The sequence below is a fragment of the Cydia pomonella genome, chromosome 6, assembly GCF_033807575.1.
Source record: "Cydia pomonella isolate Wapato2018A chromosome 6, ilCydPomo1, whole genome shotgun sequence".
NCBI classification, from domain to species: Eukaryota; Metazoa; Arthropoda; class Insecta; order Lepidoptera; family Tortricidae; genus Cydia; species Cydia pomonella.
In genome coordinates, this window is record NC_084708.1 from 7,473,143 (window position 1) to 7,494,008 (window position 20,866).

At 37.8% G+C, this 20,866-nt stretch overlaps 1 protein-coding gene across 1 annotated transcript; it reads left to right on the top strand.

Annotated features, from left to right (window-relative positions):
• The first annotated feature begins 448 nt into the window (after positions 1-448).
• On the top strand, positions 449-20,683 carry LOC133518590 (uncharacterized). Its single transcript, XM_061852251.1, has 19 exons — positions 449-456; positions 1,419-1,628; positions 3,292-3,533; positions 7,934-7,984; positions 8,066-8,177; positions 8,839-8,963; positions 10,079-10,129; positions 10,508-10,610; positions 12,369-12,493; positions 13,123-13,173; positions 13,454-13,574; positions 14,193-14,317; positions 14,417-14,467; positions 15,284-15,386; positions 16,762-16,886; positions 17,472-17,519; positions 17,593-17,701; positions 18,662-18,777; positions 20,595-20,683. The coding sequence occupies exons 1-19, from the start codon at positions 449-451 to the stop codon at positions 20,681-20,683; spliced, it is 1,965 nt and encodes a 654-aa protein (XP_061708235.1).
• Positions 20,684-20,866: the final 183 nt, after the last annotated feature.

Genomic DNA, 20,866 nt, shown 5'->3' on the forward strand with positions numbered 1-20,866 from the left:
GTGGAACATGAACTTGTGATTGAAGTAATTTGCTTGGACGTACATAGAAATGCATAGGTACATCTAGTATGAGGACTGTTAACGTGTTAATGTAATTCTTCCCCCTTTTGCGAACGTTATTTTATTGACTCAAATGGACATACCTACGAGTAGGACCTACTTACTGTGTTACTATGTTATAAGTAAATATATATAGGATGATTTCAAGCGAACACTGCATTTTGCTGTTCCGTAAAGCAGGAAATCTGTTCTGTAGGGCTAAGATGGTCGGATCTTTATCATTTGTCACCATGCCTGTCACGTTCTAACAAGTACGGAAGTGTGAAAGTGACGGGCATAGTGACAAGCGATAAAAATGGAACCATGCTGCCACTGCTGGGCACGTAGCCAACAGCCATTCGTTAACGCTCCGTAGCGAACGAAATGCAACTGTCATTGTCCCGCTAATATGGAAGAGTGAGACAGAGAGATGACTACGCTACGCTACGGAGCGTTAACGTTGGCTACGCAGCCTGGTAACCCTAGTCGTTATATATATATTTACTCAAGTGAAATTTTAATAAGTAATTGAAATTAAAACTTCACTTGTGTAAACACTTTTTCTCAACCATGCGTAAAAATACACGTTCCTAAGAATAAACTGCGAAACGTCGTATCGCGCGAACATAAGTGGCGTACTCGCAATGGATTGTCATACAACATTCGGCCTAAGCCTGCAAGTTTTCTATCATGCGCCAGTAACGCTAGAACGCGGCTGCCTGCCCTAAGAATAATTCAGTATGGTTTACTGTATGAAAAAAATATAAACACCTTCCCACGATTTGCCATTCGCAACAGCAATGAGATGAGACAACCCGCTCTGCATGGTGCTATGTAAGCCTGATTATCTACATGAATCATCCACCAGCCTGAGCCCCGCCAGTTGAAAGGGTGTCCTTACAGTGTTTGTTTTTTATAAAGATATTTTTCTACTCGTCGACTGTCCCAAACTATAATTGCGTACTTTTCATGTATGGGATCCTACTCAACATTAAGATTAATTTTGTCTACTGAGATACTTACCAATTTTCATTAATTATTTAGGTTTTATAGTAAAAACAAGTATTATTTTAGATGACTCGAAGAAAAAGTATTGTATACAATAGTGATATATTCAAGCTTTTCAATCTCGTACCCTGCTTAGGCAACTCAGCAAGCTTCGTTGCCTAAATACAGTACTCGACTGATAACCTCTCCATTATATCACGATTGTATAAAATACTATTTACTATCTACCCTATAAATGTTAGGTTACCGGTAACTATGATCTTCCCTAACACACGTATTATGCCGCGCTTGTTGTTGCCACGGCGTGTTCATTTACGATAAGAATGGAACGAATAAAACCTTTTATTTATACATGTCATATTTGATTCCAGACTTGAGAAGTCTAAAGGAATGGAGACCGACCACGACGATCCCAATCTATCTCAGGATATACATTCGAAGTTGTCTGATTTGGTGAAGGCCGCGACTCCTGATGAGCTGAAAACCGATATGGCTGGCAAGTTTCACTACATTTCTAGTATTGAAAAAAAGTGTTATCTTAGCGGTAAGGCGGGCGGGTTCGGAACTTCGAACCAATTACGGTACCGGCCAATAATATATCACCTTCATGTTTTTACGGTAGAACTTTTTTTTATTTGTAATAGATTTACACCTCACTACTTTAGGTAGTCTAGTAGTACCTAGTCCTTGTTGTATATGTTGGGTAACCTAATAATAACCCATAGGTGGGTAGCTAGGTATTCTTTGTCTCAGAATAAATGGTGCGCGTTCAATACGTCTTTTATTTATCAGTGGCGACGAGGATGGGATTTGGATAGTCATGTCAAAGCTATTGAACAGGTTTTTACGGTATTACAAGCTAGTGGGTTAAAATTGAAAAAGAAAAAGTGTGATTTCTTATCAAGGCAGGTAGAATATTTAGGGTTCATTGTTGATGAAAACGGCGTGAGAGTTAACCCTGATAAAATTAAACCAATAGTAAATATGCCGCATCCGACGAATACCACAGAACTAAAATCATTTTTAGGAATGGTCAACTTTTATGGCAAATTCGTAAAGAATTTGTCAGGGTACCTTGGTCCTTTGTATGAGTTACTCAAAAAGGGTAGGCATTTTATATGGGGTAAAATACAGAACGATGCTTTCGAGTACGTCAAAAAGTTACTGTGTAGCACGGAAGTGCTAGCGCACTACGACATGACTCGCACCACGGTGGTGACTTGTGACGCATCCGCGCGTGGCCTTGGGGCCATACTGGCTCAACGTTTGCCCGGTGGGGGGGAGCGCGTCGTCGCGTACGCATCGCGCGCACTCACCGCGCATGAAAAACATTATAGCCAGATTCATAAAGAAGCATTTTCCATTATTTACGCAGTGGATACATTTCATCAGTACTTATACGGAAGGAAATTTATTTTGCGTACTGACCACAAGCCTCTGGTGAGCATTTTCGGGCCTAACACCGGCGTACCCGTGACGGCAGCGAGTAGGTTACAAAGGTGGGCAATTAAATTATCAGCGTACGATTTTGTCATTGAGTATGTACGTACGGATAAAAATACGGCCGATGTTCTATCGCGATTAATTAAAACGCATAGGGAGGAAGCGGTTGCCGGGGAGGAGGAACTGCCCGAGCAGACTTATTTGCATTTTGCAACGGATTCGTTGCTTTTAGATTATAAGGTCTTAAAACGAGAAACTAGTAAAGATCCCATTTTAAGTCGTGTTTTGGCTTATTTGTCTGACGGCTGGCCGTCGGACATAGAAATTAATGAATTCAAACCGTATTTTAATGGGCGGGATGAATTATATTGCGAGCTTGGATGTATTCTATGGGGTCGTCGCGTCGTAATCCCATCGTCCTGCAGGGAACGGGTTATACGCGAATTGCACGAGGCGCACATGGGGATAGTAAAAACAAAGGCATTGCTCGAAATGGATAGAAGCCACAAAAATGAAAACCACCACCGCGCATTCGGTAGTGGCGGTATTACGTGATATGTGGGCACGATTTGGGCTTCCAAAGCAGTTAGTTAGTGATAACGGGCCGCCATATACTAGTTCTGAATTCGAAGAATTTCTGAAGCGAAATGGTATCGAGCACGTCTTTTCATCCCCATACCATCCAGCTTCCAACGGAGCCGCGGAGAATGCCGTAAAAATTTGTAAACGAGTCATTAAAAAGGCTCAAAAACAGAAAATTTACGTAGATGTAGCATTGAACAGGTTTTTGTTAACTTATAGGAATACGGAACATTACACGACTGGTGAGAGTCCAGCAAAAATTTTACAAGGACGTAATTTGCGTATGCGGCTCGATCAAATAAAACCGGAACGTGCCGCGCGCGTCGGTGAGCACCAGGCGCAGACGGAGTCGCGGGCGCGCGGCTCGCGGCGCCAGCTGAGCCCGGGAGACCCGGTGTGGTACCGCGACTACCGTTCTAACGATAAATGGCTAGCGGGACAAGTTTCTGAGAAATTAGGCAGTACAGACTATACAATTAAATCTAATGTTGGAACCGGAATACATAGGCACATAGACCAGTTAAGACGTAGGGTGTCCGAAGTGACTGCAAGTATACGTACACCGCCTGATCCCGCGACACGTCGTTCCAGTAGCTCGTTGTGTTGCCTGGGGAGGGGCCCGAGCTGGAGGTAGATAGCAGCGAGGGCCCGATGACGCCGCGCCCGGGGCCGTCAACCAGCTCGGAGGCGCAATCGCCAGTAGCTCCAGGGCCGGTGGAGTCTACCCGGGCCGGGGTGCCAGAGAACAGTGTTCATGCTAAGGGTGCAGCAGGGAATGTAGGAATCACAGGAGCACCATTACCTAAGGTACCAACCGTCGTGCAATCTAAAAGAGTTGTGAAACCTCCCGTTAGATTCGGTTTTGAAGAGTAGTTTTGACTTACCTATTTATATATTTATTGGGTACAGTCTACCCAAGTTAAATTAGCCTTGTATAACTTTTTCTTAAATTTGTCTAAAATTAAGTTTAAATTAAGAAAATAGTTGTCACTGTAACTTACCCATACTTACTACTTATATTGTTATAGACATAAACAATATGTTACCTAGTTGATAAGATGTTCAAATGTTCTCGTTGTAACCAGTATCAGATTAAGTGAACTAAGTTTCACATGATTGGGCCTTGTCTAGTTGAAACAAGGTTCAATTTTGTGTAACCGAAGTGAAAGTTAATTCACTATTCTCTTTATTCGTAATTATATTTAAGTAGTTAAATAATCTACCATATATTGTATGAGTGTATGGCTAGTAATAAAGGTGGAGGTGTTGTATATGTTGGGTAACCTAATAATAACCCATAGGTGGGTAGCTAGGTATTCTTTGTCTCAGAATAAATGGTGCGCGTTCAATACGTCTTTTATTTATCAGTCCTTTGTACGAGCGATGAGAAAAATTGGTCGCATTGTAGGTAAGTAATAGTTTTTACCTAGAGCTTTATATATATATACTTAGTCAACTTATTTTTTATTATAAGAGTTTTTTAGTAATATGCCGAGTCTCCTATTGTAATTCACAGTATTTTATTGCATTATTCATTTGTATAAAATAACTATTAATATGCAATCTAAAAACGAAACTATATTGTTTACTCTATACATGTTCATACAAAAAAAACACAAAGGTGACATATTATTGGCCGATACTGTAGTTTCCTGAAACGTTTATATTTTATTTTGATGTTAAATATTAAAGATATGATATGAGATATCAATCCACTGTGGTTTACAGCCCATACAAAGGCGTGACAAAAATAAAAATCGCCCATGAAGGGTTCTGTACCATTTATGACGTATTAAAAAAAAAACTTACTCGATCTCGTTCAAACCGATTTTCGGTGGAAGTTTGCATGGTAATGTTGTACATCATATATTTTTTTAGTTTTATCATTCTGTTATTTTAGAAGTTACAGGGGGGTTCAATGGATCAGGGCTTAGAAGAAGCCTGTTCAGAAATATCGGTATTTGTGACTTTCCTGGTTATTTTTGAACTTTTATTTGCTACTTTCGGTGAATCTGATTGTTTCGTGCTGCAGTTTTTAATTGGTTTGCTGAATTCAAAAGAGGGTGGGGCAGTTTTGAAGGTGAGGCTAAGACGGGGCAGCCACAAACCGCAGTTACTGATTAAAATATGCAAGCTGTAGAAAAAAATATTCAAGATAACTATTATTTTTTTATCGATCCCTGTTATTTCTCATGACATTTAAGGGTTTTCATAAATTCTTCTAGTACTGTTACCATCATTACCACTTCCACTCGGTTTTGGTTTATCCACTATTAATCCCATTTTTTCTCGAAACTCAGATAAAATGTTTTTTTTTTTCAGCTATTAATAACAATAGTACATTGTGATACAAGTGTGCTAAGTTGGTCATTACACAAGAGGCGATATTGTGTGCGCGAGCTGCAAGCGATCGCGCAATAAGAAAGCCGATGTGTGTAATGACCATAGCACACGCGTTTCATACGACGTTTTTCAACACACTTGCGATGAAAAAAGAAAAATTCATATTAATCAAATTTTAATTGTTAAATCGGTTAGTAAAAGTCTTGCATTGGTCATACTGCCTGCCGCCCCTCGCCCCGCCGCCGGCGGGCGGGGCGCCGGCTCCCGCCGGTCCGCGTTGTGATATCTACTCGACCATTTTAAGAACGCTCCGTTTCCATACATATGATTAGCAATCAGTTACCTTCTTAACTCACTCGGATAATATAATGAAAAAGCACGAGTGTTATAATATACTGAAAAAGCGCCGTTTTGAGCAAGTGTGTTGAAATAGTACATTACGATACAAGTACGAAAAATAGGAAATGCAAAACGAGTTGCGATAAATTAAAACACGACCGAAGGGAGTGTTTTAAATCGACACGAGTTGCGAATTACCTATTCGTACATGTATCGTACAACGTTTTACAGTACATATGGCCCTTTAAATGTTCGACACAGTAACGTAATATGCTCATTTTCGCACTAGTGCTATAAAGTAGCACCATATGTACTGTAAAAATATAAAACACTGTCAGGACATGAAGAGCTAATGAACATGTTCTGTGAGGTTGAGCTAGTTAAGGTAATTTCAAGACATAAGTTGCTTGTGTATATTTACATTGTTTCCAATATGCAACTATTTTCTGGCATACCTATGTATTTGAATCGTTGGAGTAATAGGTCCAAAATGATATTTTCTCTATTTGCGTCTATTATAGAGAGTCCTGAATCTCAACAAACACCAAAACATATATTCCGTTAAGCATCGATGACGTTCCTGCCGTCAAATGTTGACCAAATCTTAAAGATATAATAATAAAAATTAACATCTTAACTAACGGCCCGATTCGAAGCATAAGATACGATAACGATGAGTTCTGGCTTAGATAAGTTCTCATTGAGATATCGTTTGTATGTCGTAATACTCGTAATTGACAGAAGCAACTTGATTCGGGCAACCAGTGTCACTTTGACGTTAGAAATATCGTAGATAGATCTTATTGGAATCACAGCGGGATCGAAATAAACGTCAATTTTGACATGTCGTTTACTAATCAATCTTTTAAAGATCTTTCCAAGATCTTAAACGTGTCTTAATCATTCTTCGAATCGGGCCGTTAGTCATTCGTAGCACCGTGCTACGAAAAAACGCATTGGCGTAGCACATAAAATACACAAGTGAAATGTTTATACCCAGAGCATTTAATTCAAGTTTGTCTCTAATTAAAAAGATCCATGGTGAAATAAGGCCAAATAAACTAATAGTCAAAGTAAACTTATTTATGTAAAATATTTCGGCTTAATTATGTTACCGGCTGAAGCGGAAGCTGTTCATTTGCAACAATATCAAATACTATTTATTATACCTATATATTAATATGTCAAATAATTGAACATACCTGTTACCTATCATGAATATCCATAGCAGTTTTAGTTGACAAAGACACACTTGTACGAAAACATAGGTACACTTGTACGAATACAAAAACAACACGCGGAAAATTGCCTATACAAATAATAAGGCGATTGCAGGTAATAGAATTCGATAGTTACATTTTCAAGGGTGATAACACTATATGACGATGATTAGTACATTGACCTAATTACAGTTTAGACATAGTTTGTAGTTTGACGTATGGCGTAAACCACAGTGCAATCGCTTTTCGGTGAAGAAACTGAACTAGTCCTAATAAGGCCTAGTCTAGTTCTTCCTCCTTCTTTCTCTGGGTTAGAAGGTCAGATGACAGTCGCTTTTGTGGCCAAGTGGACCTCAGGCTTCCACAGTGAGCCTTGGCTAGAGTTGGTAAGAACTCGAGTCTTTTACGTCTAAATTTGAAGAACTCCAGTAGTTATTACGCAACTCTGAGCGTCAAAAACTTCCGAGTCTTTAAGTCCTGAGTCAAGTCCTTTATTGAGGTCTTTAAGTACAACTTAAAAGGACTCGGGACTTCGAAAAAAGACTTCGTTAAAAGTTTTATAGGTTTTATCTACGAGTAACACATAGGAAAATTGACATTTTTAATGATTTATGCAACCCATGAATGTAATGTGGAGAGACAATGCCTTTTAGAAAACTTTTGTACATAATTTAAGAGTTCTCTTTAAAGGATTCAAATCTTTACAAATGACTAAGGTCTTTACAAATGAATAAGGACTCAAGTTTCGACTTAAGACTAGAGTCTGAAAAACTGAGTCGTGTCTTAAAGCAGAGGACTGAAAGGACTTGAGTCTTAACCAACACTTTGGCGAAATGCCGTGACAACGCTAGGAGAAGAAAGACTATACGAAATATATTCTATTCATTTCTTTTGTTTGTTTCTATCGATCTTGCAGTGACTAATTAATAATAAATAAAACTTTGCATTTGCGTTTACAGAAACCCTGGACATTTCCTCTAAGTATCTGTCTCAGAATGCTGTGGATGAGGGTGAGTCGTTGCCATGATTTTAGGTGTAAAGATTATAGCTATTGATAAAATAAATACTGACTTTTTCGTATAAATTGACAGTGGAACGAGGACCTGCCTTTGACATATTGATTAAGAAGCTGGAATCGGAAGGGTCTCAGGAGTTTACACCACAATTCGATCCCTTGAGAACCAATTTCGTCGTCGCATATGTGTTAGTATTTTATCTTAAAACCGCTGTTTCCTAAAACCAAATTATCCCTTTTCACATTTTTCCATTTTATATTTAATTTCTAATAATTAAAAGAATGTTTTTGGAATAAGGTTAAGAACTATTTCCGTTAACCCGTATACAGATTCAAAATTACACACAATTTCAAAATTACGATTGAATCACATGTTTAAATTGATGCATTTAGTCGCTAAACCCTTGCCTTAATCCTTGATTTAGCCATTTAACGGACTTCAGCAACAAACACGTAGATACTCTTATACCTACATAGAAACTCACATGTATAAGCTAGGAACGATCTGGTTGAAGCTACAGGGGTGACCAGAAGGCGGGCTCTTTCCTTGCTCAGCGTATTGCAATGTCCTTCCTACACGGCAACGCTGGCGGTCTTGAGTAATACTTAAGGTGCAGTGAGTTCAGGTACTCCTATGGCCAGGCCAGGAAGCCAAGGTACGTAGCCAACGTGCCAATCTTTAACGCTCCGTAGCGAACGAAACGCAACTGACTTACTGCCAGTCTTATGATAACGCTACCTTCTGGAGCTAAGTTAGATAAATTTCCGAATTTGTGTAGTTTTAATTAGTTGGTATTTTGTAGCTTAGTTACATTTCTTCGTGAACTAAGTTGAAACCGTCTTCTTCAGACTAAAGTCGGCGCCAGGCCTATCCAGCATCACTCCGGATCCCGAGACTGCTCCTGTTTTCAAGAAAGCTTTGCACGCGGTGGCTGACAGCGTTTGTCCCCAAAATTTGAAGCAGGATATGGAAGGTACAAATAATTTAATACCCATTCGGTTTCAATCCCAGTCGCAAAGCGAAAATGGGAGCCAAATTTGTATAATATTATAAAAATCTGAAACTACCTCAAGGTTACGTTACCTATTTGTTAATAAACTATAAAACACTCAAATGTTTAAGTTATGTTGCGCTGCATCTCAGTGTAAGAGCGTAGGTTCGTATTACCCATGATAAAAGTTAAAGAATGAAACAAAAGAGTTTTACCAGTTTTTTTTAAATTTCAAGATGTTAGACACAGACGCTAACTTATTTTGTTTTTACACAGACTAAAATTAATGTGTGCGTGCTGACACGCATGGGATTGTTCATAACACTTAATAATTTACAGTACCCGTACCAGGAGCCACTGCACTAACTGACAGTGTCAAACTGACTTAAACGCTGACGTCTTAAATTTACTTTCTATACAACTCGTTCGTTCTAATAGACCGCGAGCCAGGAACAGATTTCCAAGAACCAGTCGCCTTCCGGGCGAAAACTTGTATAGTGGTTAACGGCTGTGTATGATGAACCCTCGTGGAGGTCAGCTGCCAGTCCGTTGGTGGGTTGAGGAATGGTAGCCACCGAAACACGTAAAAAAATGTCATCGCCTCCCGTTTGATACATTGTCAGATGTTTTTTTATTTAAAACAGTATCTAAACTATCTTCTGAAAAAGTATCAGCCGGGAGGATATGACTGATGGATTATGCTCCTGGCCCGCGGTCTATACTATAATTACTATACCAGTGAGATGCATAGAAAGTAAGGTACAGTCAACCAATTTGAATCCTAGGCCACTATAGAACCTTGTCGCTTTAACTACTCTATACATGACATGCCCTAATGTGGCACATTAGGGCTCACGCTAGACAACGTCCATAATGTGTTTATTTGGGGTCGCCGTCATCGAAAACGATCAGGAGGACTATACATATACATGGCATGCATCACTCGATAAGCACTGTCGTAGAAGTCATTATGACATGGTTCTATAGTGGCCTAGGAATCAAATTGGTTGACCGTACGTTAACGTTAGGTTATATGTCAGTTTTGACACTGTCAGTAACTCGAGATAAGGGTACAGGTGCATGTTTTTAACTTTCAGAGGTCATCGGGCGCTGTGCGAACTACTTATCGGCCTTCATTCGTGACCGAGGTGAGTTATATATTTACCGGCATATGAATGTTGGAAACCATCTTTAATTATTTAATGGCCAACTGTAACTTTTTTGCAGTCAGGTCAATATTGTCGGATTTATTTATGACTGTGGCGATACGTGACTCCGGATATACATTATTTATTTGGCTGTTAGAGTCTGTGCGGAGAGAGAAGAGTCGTAGAATCTAAGGGAGCCCATACATTCCACGACTCTTCTCTTTCCGTACTGACTCTATTGTATGCTAAATAATATCTAAGAAAATGGATACATTTTAGTTTCTCGTCACGAACTTCGCGCATAGCCAATATGTAAAAAACTATAGGTTCAAAACGATTCAATATGTCAAATATTAAAATAATAATGTATTCTTTCAGAAAAGGCTTTGCAGATTGTGATAAATGCAATGAAGAAGTCTCCAACTAAAGATTTAGCTAAAAGGGGCACTTATACTATGGACTATGGATATGGAGCCATGGAGTAAGTGAAATTATGGACAAAACAACTTTGATACTTGATGATGCATTCGTGTTATCCCTCAATGGGGACATAGGGACTTTAATACTTAGGGGTATAATATACAGGGTGATTATGTTATCACTGACCAAACTGATGGGTGAATATGTAGGTCATACCATACCATACTAAACAACTTTTACCATGGGACCACCCCGAAATCGCAAAAAAAAATTATGCCCTCAAATACAATCAGCGTCAATGTTTTCTATAAAACAACAGATTTTTACCTATTCACCCCTCAGAGTTTGAATTCGATTATTTCACTGTGTATTGACGACCGTTCTGGGTAGTAGCTATAAAAAAAAAATATATATAAAATGTTATTTATTCAGGTATCAGCCCCTTAAGTTACAATAACGCAAATATACAATTAAATTAAATATACAATTAAATTTCTCTAGACTAAAATTAAAACTATTTATATAGGTGCAGCGGGGAAACCTTGCTCATACAGTAGCAGGTTGTATACTTTAACAATACTGTACCTGTACTATACCTATGAAGCTAATAATTCTGGGTTCAAATCCCGGTAAGGGCATCTATTTGTGTGATGAGTACCTACGGATATTTGTTCTTGAGTCTTGGGTGTTTTATATGTATTTAAGTACTTGTGGCGCCACTGTGCCACCACTTTGGCGCAATCATTCATAACAATTCATCAATTTGTTGCTTAATCTGTGCCCAGTCGACTCGCGCGACCAATCAAAGCCCGTCACCCTTCCGCGGGTCGCTCTGATTGGTCGCGCGACCCGGGGTTCACAATATGGCGTTTCAGCCCTAAAGAAAAAGACTTCTCGAATATTCCTCGGTTTTGCCGCTCTTCTGCTCGCGACCGTCGCCCAGAGCGCATCACATCATCGCCCCACGACATTGTGTTTATGCGAAAATACAAGCATTACTCCAACCCGACCTGTTTCTCTTCGAGGCTAACCTATCACCCAAATACTTATATATTATATCGTTGTCTGAGTACCTACAATACAAGCCTTCTTGAACTTACTTACTGTGGGACTGTCAATTTGTGTAAAAATGTCCTATAATATTTATTTATATACGTCTGTGCAAGTACAAGTGCGAAAAATAGGAAATTCGAAACGACTGGCGATAAATTAAAACACGATTGAAGGAAGTATTTTAAATCGACACGATTTGCGAATTACCTATTCGCACATATATCGTACAACGCTTTACAGTACAAAATTATGTACTATGGCTGTGGTGAATTATGCCCCATTTAAATTTTCGATATTGTTACATATATCGTTGTCAAAGTACCCTTGAGCTTACTGTGGGACTTAGTCAATTTGTGTAATAATGTCCTATAATATTTTATTTATTTATTTAATGTGCTAATTATCGCACTAGTGCGGTAAAGTAGCATCATATGTATTGTAAAATAGTACATTACGATACAAGTGCGAAAAATAGGAAATTCGAAACGAGTGGCGATAAATTAAAACACGACCGAAGGGAGTGTTTTAAATCGACACGAGTTGCGAATTACCTATTCGCACATGTATCGTACAACGTTTTACAGTACATATGGCCCTTTAAATGTTCGACACAGTAACGTAATATGCTACTTCTCGCACTAGTGCTATAAAGTAGCCCCATATGTACTGTAAAATATTATAAAACGTATGATATTTTTGTTAGAAAAAGCACAGACATATTACTACATACGGTCTTCATTCTTGCAATGAAATTTTTTGTTTATAGAACTGAAACTGCGCCTACTATTGTTCCATATCTTCCTATAAAAGATATCGCGGATGAGATGAAGGGAAAGTTACACAAAGATACGGAAACGGAAACGCCTGCAAACTTGAAAGTTGCGGTGAAAAGTAAGTGCCTGTTATGACTGGCATGTAGAAATCGGGATCTTGCATGATTTAATGGACCTAAACCATTGATATATATCTAAGGACGGGCCTTATGGGCACTAAGAATGGTGTTAGTTCAGTGGTGTTAATCACGAATTCGAAATCGGGCAGTCTAACGCAACTAGTTGCGTTGCGCCCAATCGCGCGCGTGATGAGAACTCATCAACCAATCGCGTTGTGGCGATGTCGTTAGACTGCACGATTGGCTCGAATTCGTGTGTGTGACACTGCTGTACTGGGCTATAACCGCGAAAATCGAAGTTCGTCAATTGTGGGCATTTTTCTCTGTCACTCTAATTACGTCTTAGTGAGAGTAAAAGAGAAAGATCCTCGCAATTTGCAAATTTCGGTTTTCGCGGTAGACCCCCTGGTCCCATTCTTATTGCCCGTAAAACTCGTCCTTAGATATATGTCAATCACCTAAACGTACTGTAAGTAGTTGAACCTATGTTTTAATCGAATCAATTGTAAACTTTTATTTAGATATGACACATATTTTACAGACTAACGTAGATCCAACATTAACGCTTCTAGGCTCTGTCTGAATCGACCTCCTTGTTATAAGTACATGTAATTATTTTTGCATGCAGGTGCGGTTACAGACGTGTCTAAGCATCTATCACAGGGTACAGCTATACGAAGTAAGTAAAATGATGTGGTGAAAGCAGGACAGCTAGGCTACTAAAGGGTGTAATAAACTTATGAGCATTGCCTGTGCTAGAAAAGTTAATAGAAGGGGTACATAGTTATTTTATATCACGAAAACTACTTATTCGTCATGATACACATGTTTTAAAAGCTTGGAACAGTTCCAAAATGACAAAATGTTCACAATTATTACCCACAATTAATATGCCATAGAAATTACTAACTATCGAGTAGTCAATCTTTTAAATAAATAATATCTTATATATAATTCAGGCAAAGCAGCCGGTGCCAGATATCCGCTAAACCTGCTGTCGGCAGTCATGAAATCAACCGGAGACAAGAAACTATACAAACAGAAAAACTACACTGAAACTTATGCCGACGGTGGTACAGAGTACGTTTAAAAACACCATGTATTTATCTAAAAAGATCACTTAGTCACATAATTTCTTTCAAAATTAGATTTAACAACATCAACATTAGCATCCTGTTACGTTCAGCCACGTCGACAATTGTAGCTATCTAGTCACTCCTGGCCGCGTAGCCAACGTTACAATCGTTCACGCTCCGTAGCGTATCGTAGCTATCTCTCTCTATCACTCTTTCATATTAGTGCGACTGTGACAGTTGCGTTTCGTTCGCTATTGAGCGTGAACGATATGCACGTTGGGTACGCGGCCTGGCTCTGCAGTTTGGTAAAGACGAGTAAGTATGAATCGATTCAAAACCAAAAGGGACTACTGTGGGTCTACTTTGTCGGGGACGTGACGCGTATGGCAACTATCTTAATAACCGCAAAAATCTTATATACTTTTGAATTTAAAGCTAAGTTATCGAACGTTATCGTTACCGTTCAGAACTGTCAAAAGTGTTAAAAAAATTGCGTCACCTATCCGATTCTTATCTGGAATGTCCTAAAAGGGCTCTCATCTATATTTCCAATCTACCTATAGCATCTGTTAACTCCATCAATCTTGTATCGAAGCAAAAGTCACCGTTTTACACTTCGCAGGCTACAATATGCCGGTAAATTAGAAGCTGATCCAAAAGCACAAGATTTACAAATCGAGATCGATACGGAGCTACGCAAAGGAGTGCCAGTCAAAATTGCCCCAACGATCGCGGAAAGTATGGGAGGTGAGCACTGTTAGCAGCAGAAATTGGCACGAGTAATGACTGCTAATAGGATAATGATGAATTTATAACTTTAATTTTTGTTGCTTTTCATGCGTGCAGTCACTATGGAAGATGCTTCAAAACATCTTGCTAAGTCGGGAATGGCAAAAGGTGAGCTACTTTTTCATTGATGTTTACTTGAATTTTATACGAGATGCCACATTTCTTGCGTTGAAGGTCCGTATTGAAACGCAACGCAAGCGATTTGATATCCCACAAATACCTATCCATCTGGTGTGACCTAGACCTAAGGCCACAAAACTTGTAGCATACATGCAAATATCTACAATAAATAGTATAATTTGATATGCAACCGCATATGCCGTATGCCACCAAAGTAGCTTTCAAACGTTCCCTGTCCCGCCCCCAATGTGGGGTCATGAAGCTTTTTTTCAGGAGTCCGTACAGTTTACAAATCTAAAGTGGAAGCACACTTGGACGTGTGACTTTGTCATATCATTTCGTATGGGGTCATTGAACATGTTAAGAAAATGCTTCGGGCTTATGTGAACTATCTTCTGCCCGCAACTTAGTCTGCGTAGAATGATGATTCCCGTGATAAGATTCTAATGCCTTTCCTCAGGACCCAAACTATCTTAATAGCAGATTTTATCTAAATCTGTTCAGTGGTTTAAGCGTGTAGAAATAACTGACGAAGATAAAGTTACTTACGCATTTATAGTAGCAATTAGTATTGATGGTAGGAATGTTGGATTAAACCTGCGTCAGGTTTGAGAGTTTCGGATAAGGTTACTATAGTAGGTAGAAAAAGGCGTGAAATTTAAGTTTTCTTTGGGACGATAACCCTTCACACGTACATTTTTTTGAATTTTCCGCTTTTTTCTACTGACGGAAATGGTTTGTCAGACTATACAATCCCTAACTACCACCTACCTAGAAACGACTAGTTACCTGACTTTATTGTAGCTGAGGCTGTGGAGCACTTGATAAAAGTGATGAAGGAAGAAGGCGACGCTCCCTTAGGCAAACTCCAAGGCTACGATCAAAGCTATAAAGATGGCGCTCGAAGGTTTGCATACCTCCTAATTAATATTTTTTGTATGTGTTAAGTATGTAAATAAATAAAAAAAGATCATTTAAGAATAAACATAATGGATATTTTGATATGGTTTCATAGTGGGATCAGAGGGCCTATACTCCAGCCATTTTACGGATTGGATGTATGGAGAAGTGATAGATAATGAATAATTTACTGTAGCTGATGTTTTTAGTTTAACGATAATATCATGATACAAGGTGTCCGCGAGGAAACGGAAAAAAATTACCACGTATTCTCAGGATAAAATCTTATCCAAAAAAAAATTGTGTTTTTTTTTTTCTTTTTGTATGTTTTTATACATAATAAATACATGTGCTCCGAAAATTTAAGGATTAATATGAATTGGTACATTTTTTTCGTTAAAACAAATCTATTCAAAGTTTTCCTTGTCATTTCGATATCGGTCAATAAGGACGTCTAGACTAGGTACCATAGTGGCGACCTGGCGATATAGCCATCAAAAAGGCGTTATGCACTGAAATACAATAAAAAAACTCTGAAACTAGGCGAATTAAAAAAAAAAGACATTTTTGTCTCTAAACACGATACAGAATATACTGTTAAAATCTTTCCGTTTCCTCGCGGGCACCGTGTAGGTATAAGAACTAAAATCCAACAAAATATCATTATATGCTTTCCTATTACCTATTGCCAATATTTTTGTGTTGATTTTTTTATGAAAATATGTACGAGTATACTTGGGTAATTTAATGCGCATCTAAACAGTACTGATTATAACTATTTGTCTCTAGAAAATTAAGACATTTATCCCATTTATCACAAATTCATGTACAAATTTTCTTGCGCATTTTACAGATTTAAGACAAAAATGTTGTTATCTGTTACTCGCGGATAAAATAATAACAATTATTGTTTGAAATAAAACACGGTGTTAATTTTTTCCTATTTAGTCTATTTATCTACTTCCGGATAGAATGTTTGTATAGGATTCCTGCATATATTGTATGTAAATATCTCAAAACATTATGTAGTAATAATACTATTATTGCCGGACTAGCCAAGGTGACAAACGCTATCGCTACGAAAACGAAACGCTTTGTGTCTCTCTATCACTCTTCCATATTAGTGCGACAGTGACAGTTGCGTTTTGTTTGATCGCTACGGAGCGTAAGCGATTTGCATGTTGGCTGCACGGCCTGGGCCACCTACCCTGGACTACCAAAAAAAACGAAAATCGAAATTTCGATATCTACCTCTCTATCGCTCTTGCATATTCGAGCGACAGAGAGGTATAAGTATAAAGAAATTTCGATTTTCGTATTTTCGGTATGGCCTCAGGTTCCATTCCGTTAATTGTTATATAATAAGTTTTTTTTTGTTCTAGGATTCAAAATGCCGACTCTTTATACAACGACAAAGTAGATAAAGGGGCGTATGAAAATGTACATGGAAAACTCAAAGCGCTAGTTGAGAAAAAACCTGACGAGACCACTGCGAAAGTTATGCCAAGTAAAGATGCTGTTTTTCTTATTTTGGAGAATATATGTTATTTATTCTCAGAAACAATCATTTCCATACAGAGGTAACACAAATTGTACAATTATCATACAAAATCTAGGTACTATTATTCAATCGCATGATACAATTAGAAATTATTAGGTAAACGTAATTTCCGGTTTCTATCCCTATTCACCTTTCCATCCCTGCATCCAACTGAGGTGCGATTAGCGGCAATATGGTTCTCCAGTCTCTTTACAAGCTTTTATTTAACTTACCCTGTTAATTAGTATGGGTCAAATCTTGGAAGCTAAATTTGACCCACTTCCCGATTTCTGATCATGCTGAAATTTTGCATAAATATGTAAATCGGATGACAATGGAATATTATGAAGACATTGAGCTAATCTGATGATGGAGACAGGTGGCTATGGGAACTTTGTGATAAAACAACGTAAACTAGTTGTGGTTGGGACTCTTAGAATTGTCTCGATGAATATTAGTTGCTCTGGCCTTACACTTATAAATGACAAAAGAGCTTTTTTCCATAGTCATATTGACCTTACCGATATTAATCGTTTATTTCAATATTTTTAGGAGTGGTCGACGAAGCTTCTCAGTATTTAGCAGCACCATTACCCGAGAGTAAGCCTAATTTACTATCAATTAAAGATAAATTCGATGCAAAACACAAGTTTAACCATTCATTTATATTTAGCTGACGCCGACAAGCGCAAGGTCCTGGGAGACCTGATGTCAAGGAAAGAGGGCGAAATACTAACGCAAGAGGGAGATTATAAGATATCCTTCACTCAGGGCGGAAAAGAGTATGTAAAAAATACAAATAGCTCAAAATTTAGTTGTTTAAGTTGGAATTCAATAGAAACGACAAGTATTTTAAAATATATGACAGATTTTCTTAGCCTAACGTTTTTACAAAAATGTTATCATTGGAGTCAAGTCGCCTACTATTTTTAATGTACCTAATAACTGCTGTACGTACCTACGTTTTTCTACCATTTTTCTGTTGCTCAATTTCGTGCATAGTATGAAATAATTTATTCCAAATACAGGCGACATCGCTATTTACGTAAAAATTGCTTAAAACAAAAAATATATTTATGAGACGTTTTCAGAAAAAAGTACCACTTTGTCACTTACCATAAAGAATTTGCTTCACCAACGAGCGACTGGTAAATATCAAAAAATATTTTGAACAAAATAAGTTCCGAAAAATTTATTGGTACTAGTCTCGTTGTGAACCCGTGACCTCCGGATTGAAAGTCGCACGCCGTTACCACTAGGCCACCAGTGGTTTTTTTTCTTTAAAACAATATTATAAAAAATACTAAAACTTGGACAATTTGTTTGATTTATGTTATTAACCTTAAATCGAAGTTTGGCCAAATGTAGCAAAAAGTATGGTATGCAATAAAAAAATATTTTTTTAAATCTTTATAATTTTATCATTTGAATTGTTTTGTCTTTTAGCCAATTTTAGCATTATTTCCAGTCAAAATTATAGTTGTGAATAATTAAAATTATAAAGCTCATCCGGTTTTTGTAAATGTGCATGGTGACTTTATCAATGAATTCATTCATAATTTCTCCATGCAGTTACGAAGCGCATCTACCTTGTTTTTGCATGTTAGTTTATATATAGCTATTTTTTACTTTGTATGTTACTAACCCACATATGGGCTGTAAATGCCTGAAATAAATGATTATTTAATTTAATTTAAAAAGATTAACTTCGTAATGAAATTCGGTGAATGATTGGTTTTCAGAATTCAAAAGGCACCTATCGGGGTGACTACGGCACAAGACGAAGGAAAGAAAAAGCAAATCAAGGATCAAATTACTACCGCCATACCCAACAAGGAACTGAAAGATCTTCTTAATAGTACGTAACTATACTCCGTTTTTATAAGATAAGAGTTTTTACCTCACAAGTAGTGGTAGTGGTACCTTATTAACTTTTTCTTCCGAAATGCTAGGGTTCCTATGATATCTAATATTGCGCTACAATAATGTATAAACGGCACTCCAGTGTATAGTTACTCAGATTTAATTTTTGAGGAAAAAGTTACCACTACTTTGGAAGTAATGAAATTTTTATAAAAAAAAATCAGGAAAATATATCTACTTACTCGCATATCTCTGGTGAAACGCGGGCTAAAAAGCAGTGGAAGGCTTAAGAGTGTAATTGCACACTGCATCGATTTCAGTTTATTTGCTGCATCAAACATGCCTACTTATTTTGATTCGGCAGGGCGTAAGATGCACCTACATTATTGCATCCGTAGAACTACACTTGAAAACAATGAAAAACTATAATAGGGTGTAGGATGACTGCTATAGTTAATATAGTTATTGGCTACTACACAAAATACTAAATTGGCTTGTCTCTTAACAAAAATACTACATTGGCTTGTTTCTTTCTGATTTGTTAGGAGTGGCCCATTAACATGCAGTGGTCAATAACTATAGCAGTCAGCCTATACTAAACTTAGTTTAAACGGATTAGTCGCGTATTTTAGTCAAAAAATCGCTCAACATCTTTAGTTTCGTTTCGAGGCTCCTCTACTGGAGCTTCGTCTGACTAAAACGAGTGCGCGACCTATATATCACGGGTTAGAGCCTGGCAGTTGCATGTAGCTACTCCTTGTAGATAACGAACCATTCTTGGAATGAAATTCTTGAGTAACTTATACAGTGTGTATATCTAATACGGGCAATAAATATAACCAGACAGAATTAAGAAGTTTTTTAAAGATAAGTACACTTAAACTAATTCTACGGATTCCACTCACGTGTTTTTTTTAGGCACTCGCGCAACATGTTTCGAAGAGCCTAGGTTTCCTTTCTCAAGCACTAACAGCGCGAGCACGTTCACGACGGCCGCGATTCGCGTACACAAACAAACAACAAGCACATCGCGCACTCACATGATTCACATGAAACATGTCACGCGAGTGACTAAAAACACGTGAGTGGAATCCGTAGAATTATTAGTTTAATGTTAGTATGTTTCACGACAGTTTAAATTCGATTAAGTACACTTAATTATGACCCCATAATATATTTTTGAAAATTTACCGAGCAGCACTTTACTGCAAACATTACGAGACACAACCATGACATGTACTTCTGTGTTGCTTTACATTGCGGGCCGAATAATTTTGTGTGGTTAATATTCTCATTATATTTCTAAGCAAAAGTTATCTCAATATACTTCTTAGGTCCTATACTAACCACCGTTTAAAGGTCAGCCCGTATTGAATTTACACACTGTATAAATAGTTATTTGTGCAACAAGGGAGGGAAAGTTGGTTTTTCATGTGAGTGTTGATTTAGTCTCAAAAACACGAGATGTAAAATAACTTTGCTGTGTGTGATACAGACAACTTTTCACCTCAGTAGTGAGAACATTATTAAAGGTAAAAAAATTCAACATCAAGTAAAGTTAACCACTTTTTTATTCAACATATAATCGTTTGAGACCACATTTATTTACATTCATGAATAAAAGGCATCATTATTATGACGAAAGCTTGTCTCACTCCCTGGAGTGGGGAAAGCCGCACTTTCCACACTCCGCGGAGTGACGAAAGTAGGCTTGTTCGAGCTGCTGAGGTGAAAATAATTTTAACATGCTCGAGTCTCACGGGAGTTTTATAGCTAAAATTATGATAATAATATTTTAAACATCGATTACAGCCCCGGCTGACGAGGGAGCAGCTTACTTATCCGACGAAATCAAAGGAGTAGGAAAGTATTGTTTTCTTACAGTATTATGTTTGTCGTAATAATGTTGGTTACTTCACTTCTTTGGCACTTGCAATCGGTGTTTCGACAGAGAGGAGGTGCACACCTATTAATTCGAGCCATTAAATTCTTATCTTATAATACATAGTTTATGTGGATGATTAAACCTACAAATACTTTGATCAATGTATGGGATTATTTCAAGTAGAGATCTTGTTTTCGAT

What these genes read in the sequence shown, in the direction of transcription:
- LOC133518590 (XM_061852251.1), top strand. An exon ending in GGAACTTCGAACCAATTACG is followed by an intron (nt 1,629 to 3,291) that starts GTACCGGCCAAT and finishes GTTAACTTATAG; the next exon opens with GAATACGGAACATTACACGA. An exon ending in TATAAAGATGGCGCTCGAAG is followed by an intron (nt 15,387 to 16,761) that starts GTTTGCATACCT and finishes TTTTTGTTCTAG; the next exon opens with GATTCAAAATGCCGACTCTT.